The 12,221-nt window shown below is 35.2% G+C and overlaps 1 protein-coding gene across 1 annotated transcript in view; it reads right to left on the minus strand.

Moving 5' to 3' along the window:
• The window catches only part of smyd3 (SET and MYND domain containing 3), a 202,840-nt gene extending 190,825 nt beyond the window's left edge, over nt 1-12,015 (minus strand). The window contains exon 1 of the mRNA XM_077239006.1: nt 11,794-12,015. Coding sequence (XP_077095121.1) covers nt 11,794-11,957 — 164 coding nt within the window. The 5' untranslated portion in view covers nt 11,958-12,015. The remainder of the gene's footprint in view (nt 1-11,793) is intronic.
• Between the last annotated feature and the right edge of the window lie 206 nt (nt 12,016-12,221).

Genomic DNA, 12,221 nt, shown 5'->3' on the forward strand with positions numbered 1-12,221 from the left:
GTCAATGTGTGATCGTCAATGAGTGGATCTCTGAGCTGATGTGAGTGAGTGGAGGCGGGGCTAATTTGCATATTCGTAGAAACGTGTATACTAAATGAGGCAATGGATAGAGTTACATTCAAGCTATTTTAAGGCATGAAGAATTTTTTTTTCAATTAAAAAACGTTTAAATATGTAATTTTGATGATCAAAGATGAGTTTTAAGGGATGACATTATTGAGGGGGCTTTACGATCCAAAGATAAATGTAAAGTAAACAAAAATGAGTTAAAAAGAACACATTATGTTTTCTACATTTTCCACTTTCTTAAGTGTGTAATGTTGCTGTTTGAGCATGAAAAAGGTCTGCAATGTTACAAAAACGCTCCAAAGGGAGTTATTCTCTATCAGTAAGCACTGTTTCTGAACTCCCTGAAACTCCTCGATTGTAGTCTTGAGTTTTCTTCTGGGATCAAACATGACACAATATTTCCCATTTAAATAATTCCCAGCCAAGGCATCCTGAAAAAAAAAAAAAAAGTAGTGCGTTTAAACTTTTGGTTATGGTAGGGGGCATGACATTGAGAAGAGCAGGTTTGACATCAGAACACAGAAGACTAATTCGCCGCTGGTTCCTTCAAAATTTTCCTATGGGGTTTTATAATGGGGTTTTTCGATTTATGTGTAAAATAAATTATTTTAAACATATGAGGTTCTGTGGTAAACATAATAGCCTAACATAACATTATCTAACATTAATTATAAATTACACACACCCTTAGCAAATGCACAAATTTCGAAGCAGTTATGTTAATTTCTGAAAACGTATATTTTTAATAAGTGATAAGATGGTTTGGGGTGTGAGTGTGTGCAGTTTACATTGTAGAACAAAACATAAAAGTTTTGTCAAATTAAGTTTACCACAGGCTTTAATTTACTCCTAAATTGAAATCCATAGGAAAATCTCAAAGTAACCAGCGGCGAATTAGTCTTCCAGGTTCTGACATCAAACCTGCACCACTCTATTACCAAAACACGGTTGAAGCGGTTGACCAATCACAACACAGTGGTCAATCAGAGCACACTGCTTTTTCGGAAGGACGGGCTTCATATACCCAGGAACTAAATGGAGTGTTACTGACAGATTGGGAGAAGAGGTGCTGCAAAAATGTAAAATATGTGAAAAGATATGTGTTTTTTAACATTCAAGCATGAATATATACTGCATATAAATAGATATGTACATAAATCTCTGTACATTTATTTGTGGATCATAATATATTTATAAAATAAATACAAATAGTAACTCTGGATGTTCAGAGTGGTTTCTAGTTACTTAGCGCTAGACTGTAGCAATACACACTCCTAAAGTAAAATATTTATGGAGTTTACAAAAAAGGATTTTACAAAAAAAATGTATATACACATCTAATAAACGTTTCAGTAATGTACAAGTGCAATCGCAGCTATTTCACTACAGTATACAAAACATCTGATAAACACCTCAAAACAAGGTTTATTTATCTCAATTAATTATCTAATTTATTTCTTTAACAAAAAAAATGTATATAGGTATGTGGAATTGCAATGTATCGAATATGTGAAAATTACTAAACTGGTGTGACTATAAAATAGCACCTTGAGTAATAAATTATTACAATAAAAATGTGAAAGGAAAAAAGCTGTAGTTGAACCGGTCTTCTTGAACCTGTCTCATGCACCATAGACTATCCATAAAACAATCTGATGTTTCTGTTTAAACGCTCTGGAATATCACATCCCATAATCTTATAATCAGAAGAGGATTTCATGCCTCAGCAGGAGAAGTGAGAGTAAGATTTTCCAGGCAGCCCAAGAAAATCTGGACAGCATTTGTAGTCAGTGCACTCAAAATCCTTACAGTTAACCCTCTGGTGCTCTTCGCGTGTCGGTCAAAAATTACCTTTTTATTATTATTATTTCAATGAAATTAATTGATGTACTATATTTCAGTTCGATATTTCTTTTTTATTTAATATTTTGTATTTTTAGGGGACTAAATTATATTTAAGCTGTATTTATAATCCATTGATTCACTTTTTGAGCATAGAGCTGAAAATTTGATTTCCAACTTAAACTGTCTGAATGCTTTAGAGCACAGACTTAAGTTTGATCTCTTTTCAAAGACAACACTTGGCAGATTATTGCTGAAGTGAAAAAAGTGACCTCAAAAGAAGTGACAGAATTTTACATTTATTGTAATGAAAAATGCACAAATATATAATTTTCAATTTATGAAATATATATTTATAAAACTGCAAGAAAATCAAAGACATACATCTAAAGTTGTGTTCCAAATTTGAGCTTGATATGTAAAAAAATTTGCTTTTAAGTAAGATTTTGTTTGGCCGCAGTATCAAAAGTTTTCACTAGATGAAATTCGTCTCCCATTCATTTCCAATGCGGTCATTTTTGACCGCGAGGAACATAAGTGTGACTATTTTTTTCAGGACCATTTAACCGTTTCGATTCATGTCCATGAATTTGTGTGTGTGTGTGTGTGTGTGTGTGTGTGTGTGTGTGTGTGTGTGTGTGTTTGTGTGTGTGTGTGTGTGTGTGTGTGTGTGTGTGTGTGTGTGTGTGTTCACATAGCAAGTGCCAAAACCTTTAGCAAGTTTCGCACTATTCTGATGAAGCAAAAAATTCTAAAACAAAAACTAAACAGAATGACAGAAGAGCACCAGACGTTGAGGATAACCACAGGTTTTATTTTCCTATTGACTTTCAATCCAATCCGAGGTCAAAACGCAAGAGGTGGTGCGCTGTAGCAGGAGGACAAGTCCAGGACAAACCAAACATGATGCTCAAGGTCACTGGTTTCTTCTATACGAGTAGCATAGTATGATGGATGTTTTCACAAACGCATTTGCTCACGATACAATGAGTAAGTCTTGTTGCAATGGCCCTTAGTGTATCATATTGAATTGAGTTCAAAGAGGTGCTGGAAAGTAATCCAACACGTCATTCATGACAAAAGTACAGATCGATGGCATTATCCTGATCTGCCTGAGAGACCAGAGGAGAAGCTGTTCACCAAAAAACCTGAATGTGTGTCATATGAACACTAAAGTCCCTTACAAATAAATAAATAAAATTACCATGTACCACACCACGATAATTCTACTGCAGTTCTATTACAGTCCAATTTAGACATGACAGTATAAAGTACAAAATACAGTACAATTTAGACAGTATATGAATATGGTACACTTTCTATCTATCCATCCATCCATTTAAGTGTTTTCTGGAGAAAAAAAAACTCTAAACAGTAGGCTATATATTATTAATATTGCCTATATTTAATAATATTTATTGGTTATCTTATTTTTATTTTATTTAGTTTTAAAAGTTTAATGTTAAATAGTTAAAAAAAAAACATCCATTAAAGTGCTTCTGAGGGATGATAACTACTGTAGCATTAAAAGCAAGACAATCCAAATAAAATAATAATCAAATCTTACAGAAATCAAATGCTGGCGACGTACACATTATATACATATACATATGTGTATAAATATGTATATATATATATATATATATATATATATTATATATATAAAATATCATGTGTATGTATGCATGTATGTATATGTGCATATATAAGAAAAAATTGCAACTTGTTTCTGTGAATTAAACTGACACCAGCAAGCTGAGCTTTAAACATGTTTGGCTTTCATGTCACGCTTTGTGTTTACAGCACACTAATCAATCTTACACTTAGATTGAAGCAGCTACTCACATGTTTCACGGCTGGCGTTTCATCAAATAGGCCTGTCTGTTATGGCTAATGCATCAATAAATTATGCATTCATGAATTTATAGAAATAATTTGCATCTGATCTACACCGCAGAAATGCTGCACATGCACAAAACTTTAGATTGTTTGCCTTATGATTCCGTAACAAATGATTCAAGAACAGATGTTTCCTGACAAAACTGCACAGAACAAACCAGTGAAGTTAATATGCTGCGACGGAGCCGTTGGTTCACAGATCGTATACAGGAAGAGAGGTCTGAAAACGAGGAGCGTCGCTCCGTGAGAACAGATGGTGGATTTAAAGCACAGGCACAGACGGAAAGCATCAAAGCAACTGGTGACCAGTGACTTGCACTGCAAAAATGGCTCAATTCTGCTTTACAGGCACATTTTCAGTAAAGTCACACGTGAAAGACATCTGAAATGGAACTATTTTGATAGCCACATATTAGCAAGGCATCAAAGAGCACAGGACGGTGCGATAAGACTGAACCATTTCACTGATAAAACATGAAGAGCCTTTAAAAAAAGCCTACGAATTTATTCACGATTTAAGAGTGCATACCACATGCAAACCCAGAATCCATATCATTAAAGACCTAAAATCCATAGATACCTATTCTGTAGGCTACAGACCCAACATGCATAATTACCCCATAACACACCTCTAGTCATTCTCTATCATAAAAGGAGGCTGTAATGGTTTGTTTATTTGCTGGACACATGCTGGGACGGGGAGGAACATATTAACCAACTCCTTAATGTTTCCACCCACAGTCATTTGTGCTCATTAGAAATAAACAGACATTCAAGAGAGGCGAGTATAGCAATTACCCTCATCTTTGATGTTGCCCTAATTTATTTTAAAATGCCCCTCTTGGTTTCTCAAATAAATAAACCCAAGTGATTTGTTTTTGAAGAAAGCGGCTCTCATTCCCTCTCTTTGCTCCCAGCAAAGATTTTTTTTTAAACTGACATCGTGATTGCAGTAAGATATCTCACAACAGAGCTGATTTTTTTTAATATATACATATACAGTATATACTGTATTATAATTTTATTATATTTATATTTAATTATTTTATATATATATATATATATATATATATATATATATAAATGTACAAAGCTGTTAAAATTGTTAACATGCAAACACATGTATGTTTTATTCTGAAATGCATTTTTGTGCCCTCTGGTGCTTAAAAATGCTTTAAAATGAATGTGATTTTCAGCATGACTCCTGGCTACTGCAATTGAAAATGAGTGGTTCAATAGGGAAGCAGTCATGCATTACACACTGTTTACTTTGCCTTCAACCAAGGTCAAGAGATATTGCATTTCATCACCAGGGTGTAATTGTCTCAACATGCCATTGAAGGATATGACACATGCTGCAAGAGTGACAGTGGAAAATAGGCTTTAATTATTTTACACTGAAAGCCCATTACAAACATGGGATCATGTACAAGTCTTCACTAAAGCAATGCATCTTAAGGTCTCTGAATTATTCCCGAGAAATCTAATTCATCTTACATAGCAGGTACACCATATTAACCTTTGCGGTACAATATTCATCTTAATTCACATGATTTAATGCATAAACTTATGCTGTATCTCGGACCTCATTACTCCTAAATTAAACCCAAGAGAGCAAGTCTACAGCATCTGTTGCATTGCTATCAGCAGAATAGCATAAAACAGAAGTTTCATCTATCATGGTTAGGAACAGAAAATGCTACGACACAACATCAATGTCATGGATCTGACAAATTCTCAAGACGAGTCAGGAGTATGACTAATATTGATTCATATCTAGCCCATTCATGCCATTAACAATTCAAACATGCATCAACCCTGCTAAGGCCATGGCTTAGTAGTTAGCAGCACATGTACATAATGAGCCCCGGGTGCTCATGTGGGTGATATAGTTCTAATCAGGCTCATTACATTTCACCTTCAAATTCTCAGAAATATCTAATATTCGTAAATACACTGCCCGGACAAAACCAATATCGCTTTTTGGATTTAAATGGGCAACTGCTTAAGAGTCTATGATTGGTTATTGCAGTGATTATTATGTTTCTAGCATGTTATATGTTTGGCAACAGTTCTTATAACCCTGATTGATGGAGTGTGTAGCCCATAAACAGCCAAGCGTAACAACCTGGTGACAAATGAGGGTGGCCATACGTCCAGATTTTGGCCGGACAGTCCAGATTTTAAGCCCCCTATCCGGGGGTGTATATATACACTCATTTGTCCTCCTTTTTTGAGTTGCGCCGAATCGGCCTAAAAAAACCCCGCTCTACAATCTTTATTGGGACGAAGCCACAAAGTGTCCTCCTTTTTGGTGTTATGGAAATGGCCACCCTACTATGAGCTTATTTACTTTGAATAAATTTGTCATGAAAACAAGTGTTTATGAAAACTACTTATGTGCAACAGTTGCATACAAACATTCTCAGTTTGTATTTGAGTGTATAGGCCTATCTGAAAATAAATAGCAGTTGAACATATATAGGTGGATCTCTGTTAATGTTAACTTCTAATATTATAGCAATGTACCAAATGAAAGGGTTTCCTGTAGTTTACAGTGTTACTTGGGAGAGGATTTTTTTCCCCTAAAGAAAAGCAAACTATTGCCACGACTATAGTGGCCGCATTACCACCATTTTTCTAATAATTCAACGGCCCGTCAGCAATTATTCCGCTTATCCTACGGTTACCACACCCCACGACATTGTTCAGAGATTATGTATTTCAAGATGTTTGACAGGTTTTTTCTTACGCATATAATCCCAAACCTCCGTTGCTAATTCAAAACATCATTTAGCTTTTTAAGTTGCAAAACTATTTTACTGATAAAATCGTCAGAGCAGCGCTGACAAGACGTGAGTGTGTGTCCGTAGGCCTATGTATGTGTACGTGTGTGTGTGTTTAAGTGAGAGTGCGCGAGAAAGAGAGATGTGCTTTTCTATAAATAAATAATAAATGCTTAATACATTAAAAAAAACGTAATTTTGTGACAGAAACTTGGAAATAGTTTGTCATTTTTATCCTATTGTCTACTATATCTAATTGCTTGGTCAGTGTCGTTGTGGGTTTTGGTTCTGTTGCTGTTGTCGGCTAAGACCTTTGAAATAACTGAAATTATTTGGCGAAGTGATATGAAACTGTAATGCGGTCAAGACCTGTCTGGAACTACTTTAGCATGGCGTTTCCATGAAAATAATTACAAACCTTAGAACGTTCGTAGTATATAATGATTATTTTATCCTAGGTATATAAACATCTCTCTAGGGTCAGACATAGCTACACTCCACCAAAAACAACAGCCCATGTAAAATCATTCAAAGTGCAGCAACATCAGAGAAATGTTCAAATGAACAAATAAAAGCAGCCTTGGTGAAGAGGACAAACTTTTCACCACTAGTTTATGTGTGCATGTATAACAATGAAATATATATTGTATATACTGAAATATAAGAAATATATTGAAATATCGTAGTATTATCATTTGATACTATCATCTATAAAGAGTTACAGCACTCATTTCTGAACACTGTAAAATAAATTCTTTGAGCTCTGTGACAGCACAAGCATCTTTCATCTTATTCAGTCCTGCACTAAGGGAGCATTACAATACAGAGCTCTTCTGAGCGGATTATTAACGTTCTGTTTCCATGGCGTTTCTTTTCATCCACAGTGTTCTCTTGGGTGAGTCCATGCAGACGGCTCTCTATAGATGAGCCAGGTTATCAGCAGGACTGAAGCACTAATCCCCGGCCAAATATGACTGTCTTCTGAGCCTGTTTATCTGCCTTTCTCCCTCCCTCTCAAGTGGAAAGATCCACTCCACAAGGTCACGCTCAGAAAAGTATTGAGCAGGAGTCAGGAAAATGACATACCTGAAATATGATGAACGGCCGCCCCAACCAACCAAACGGCAAAAACCAGATGGCAATTAATACCTCAACAGGGAATAGATGAATAAACGAGAGCAGAAGGAGGCTGAGAACCAGAAAAAGAGCGAGAATGGATACCTTAGGGTGTGTGTGTTTACTCCAGAACATGACACTAAAAACAAGTGCATGCCACGAGAGAATTATCATAACCTCATTAAAAAAATGAAAAAAAATAAAGTAGGCCTACTTAAACTACCTGCGAGAAATATTTGATGTTCTGTGACAGACACTTTGGAGTCAAACCGACACAGAAACGTCAACAAATGACGGCTCTATCACAAACAGACATTTCATCTTTAAGACCTGAGGTACACTTCTGTAAATAATATAATATTAATACAATATAAATTATCCAATATGAATTATTCAATCTTTCATTCAATATATAGGTGTATAAAATAGATCCAAGTGTATTTATAAAAAAGTTATTAATTTAATTATTGTGAATTGTCTTATTAAAGGTACTAAACTGAGTGATAAAGGTCTGTTGCGCTGTTTAATAGAAAGATAAACATAATTTGGTTATATTAGATGTGTATTTTTTCTGATACACATGAAATTAATCACCACTGTTTGATTAATCTACATGCACTCTGATAATGCAATTATAATGAGATTTAGGCAATATTGCAATTAAACTTTACCCCATGTAAACACAATACTTTGAATCAAATTGATGCATAATTATAGGAAATTAAGTGGCATATACTGATTTAATCGCAATATACAGGCATATAAACACTAAAATAGCATCTATTCCACTCTGACCATAGTGCGCATTTGCTTGTGACATATATGAATGATATTGTCTAGATTATCAAACATAGTGATAAAGAAGGCATCACATTTTTGGGGTGCTGAAGAAACTGAGGCTGCATCCGAAATCGCATACTACCCTACTATATAGGTGAAAAACAGTGTGTGACAAATTAAGTATGTCCGAATTCACAGTATTCAAAAAGTATGCGGATAATCTACTTCTTCCAGCAAGATTCTGGGCCCTTCCAAATACCCACACTTGTGATCTTGGCCACTTGAGAGTGCGTGCACGCGACAGGAAGTAAGTGTGCAAGACTGTCCCATGTCTAAAAAATGCCAAAACGCAGTGCCCTGAACACACACTATCTTGGAATACCGCATCGGAGCGGTATTCAAAGATTTGCATATCCCATCATGCATAAAGTTTGGGAAATTGCGTGCCCTGAAATCACGAGATAGTGAGGAAAACATTCCACTGTAAGTTAAATTAATTAGATATTACACGTAATTTGGTAGTAAAACAAATTGTTAAAGTGTAATTTTATTGGTGCAAAGATGAGTAGGCTATGTGTATTTTGAACAACATTTGCAACTGCTTTTTATCACTTAATAAGAAGCACCACAATTTGAAATGGTGTCTTCTGTTACTCAGGGACTACTGAACAGACATTTTAGAAATGTGTTTTAAAATGCTAAGTATTGCAAATTAAAATAAAGCTCTGTAAACACTTGCATTTTTGCATTGTGTGTCTCAACAGGTTATCAAAAGTTCTACACACACTTGCATTCTTCACGTTTTGAACACTTGGGCCAAATACAGGAAATACGTCATGCAAGTAGACAAGTGGTCAAGTGCAAAGACTGCAAGTGTGGTTATTTGGAAAGGCCCTCTGAAGTGTGCATATGATGGCCACTTTTTATAAATGGGGGATTTATAAATGACAGTGAAGCGACGCTGATGCTGGTAGGTCACATGATAATGACAACATTGCAAACATAGTACATCCGGATTACATTCATACTACACACAATCATACTATAGACCATATTTTTTTCCACGAAGGACCAATTAAGGGCTACGATACGAAGGACGCTTGAGGGTTAAGTGTACAGCCCTACTTTTGATTTAGTCATCCACAATTTTCCAAGTTTCGTGACATTCCGAGTTATTCAGTAAATTCCATTTTTCTGACTCTGCGATTTCGTCTGCATTTTACGCATTGTGGAAATCACCGGACCCTAAGAGTCTTGGACTCTTCAGACATGAGCAAGTAAAAAACAACCTAGAAACCACCAAAACCATTCATTATATAACATCTATGTATTTGGCCAATGCAACTTACAAAGCAAAAAGGATTGCAGACAGCTGAGTAATAATTCCGTACAAATACCAAATGTTCACTCAAATACAGAAACAATATCAACATTTAGGCACTCTCTGCTGAGGTCTACTGGTTTTCTGAACACACCATCCATAAGCATTTGTCGGCATTGAGAGTTTTATAGATTGATTTTAATAAAGTGTCATAGATGATCAGGCATGTAAAGCTGGTGTGAATTAAATCACAGCACATCTGCTAGAAATCTCATTACAGCATCATCCTTTCTCCTCGGCGAGGGGAAAATTACACCTCTGAAAATGAAAATACAGTACGTGTCTAAAATGAATAGAAATTTTTACAACAAACAAGCCTAGTCCGCTGGATCACAAGAAGAAACCTTCAACAAAATGACTTTGAGGTGATGAAAACACTCTCAACAGCGGCTCTCTCCAGAACAAACTTCTGTTTTTCTGATGCACAACATAAAAAAGCGCGGCTTGTATAATTTGAATTCGGTGTGTATTTGGAGCAGATTAATGCTTAGCTGTTCTGTTGGTGCAACTTGAGTAAACTGGTAAATTAGTTCTGACTCAGTGGTAATTGGTTTCTGTGAACTTCACTGATCATACATCCGTTCTCTAGGCCATGTTACACAAAACAGATCCAGTGCACTCATCTATGTCACCTAAAAAAGAGATAAAGAGGCTATGTTCAGAATAGAATACTTGTGTGTACTCCATATTGTGCAGTATAAACTAAAATAGTACTAAAAACAAACAGTTTGTTTTAAACAAAGTGTGAAACAGTTTGCATTATGCAATATCAAAAAATCCAAATCCATAATCTTGATTCAAATCTTAACTCAAACTCTTGATATTCTAAAAAAATAATGAGTTAAAACGATACAAACTTAGGGGCCAATTCTCACTATTAACTACGACTTTTGCCTCAGTAAATGCCTAATTACTGCTTAGTGCTTATTAATAGTTAGTAAGGTTAAGTTTAGATATTGGTTAGGATTAAGGGATGTAGAATATAGTCATGCAGAATAAGGCCTTAATATGTGAAAAACTGTTCAAATATTTGTTATATAAAATTAATTTATGTATTATCTCCGGATATGAATTCACCATCAAAATGAATTAGAAGTTCAAATCATGCAAATTATTCAATATATAATCTATGCATACAGAAAATAGTACAATATATATACTACATACTGCAGGAAAATAGTAGGACATTCTGAACATATGTAAACTTCACACTGTCACAGTTGTACAACAACAACAACAACAACTATCCTCAAAAGCAGCATAACACATTATAGATTGAAAAACTGCCCAAACTAGCATTTAAATAATAATAAATAAATAAAAATGCACTGATAAAACTGATTTATCCATTGAATACGCAGTGAGAATCATCAATTGATCCTGCCAATTAATCGAGTCGAGATTCGTCGCCAAAAGTAAACTTTGTGCATATTAGCTAGGGCTATTTTTCTTATCCAAAGGGGGGGACTTTAAAGTCTTTATGCTATATATTATTTTATTCTAGGTATGTAAACAACGTCATTTCGCTCTCATTTAGTTTACCAACAAAAACTAACAGTCCATGTAAATTAATTCAAGGTGCAGCAACATCAGCGAAAGAGCAGCAGCGCCCCCTGGAGGTCAAACTCAGAAATGTCATGCATTACACTTGAATTGGCATTTCGCAAAGTCTTCATTTCATATTCACGAAAACATTATCATTATGGCACTAGGAGCAAAAAGACAGACTGTTGCTAAAAGCGTTTTACCCTTAAAAAAAGAGTATTGGTACCTTGGTACTTTGGAACATACTATGGTCCTGAAGAGAGTGTACTATGGTATTTACATACATGGTACTCCAAAATAATTGTATGGCATCGCGTACCATGTCCATAAAATACAGACGTATCATAGTACATGTTCGAAAAATTGTGTTCTTACCTCTTGAGACAACTTTGGCAGGTGGTTTTCAAGAAATCCCTGGCTATGCAGAATGCAAACGGCTCGCATGAATGGATCACTTCACCGGGTTTGATTCCACGCAGAGCACGCAAACCATTTCCTTTACCCTCACTGACAAACCGATCTATATTCACATCCATCATAACAATATCACCCACACTGAGCGTCCATGTGTCTACATACAGTACATACACATTATGAATGCCCTGTTTGTATTCATGACAGTCAACTTGACACTGCACTGCGCAGGTTATTAAAAAATCTGAAACTCAAAAAAAATATTTAACTACAAAACAGATAATTTCATTATCATTTCTATATGTTTTTTAAAACGTTTATATTGAGACGAATGCTTACTAGACATACAAAAAAAATATTAACAAATTTCAGAATGCGCAAATCCGACG

The sequence above is a fragment of the Siphateles boraxobius genome, unplaced genomic scaffold, assembly GCF_051911475.1.
Source record: "Siphateles boraxobius isolate OS27281-9 unplaced genomic scaffold, OSU_SipBor_1 22, whole genome shotgun sequence".
Taxonomy (NCBI): domain Eukaryota; kingdom Metazoa; phylum Chordata; class Actinopteri; order Cypriniformes; family Leuciscidae; genus Siphateles; species Siphateles boraxobius.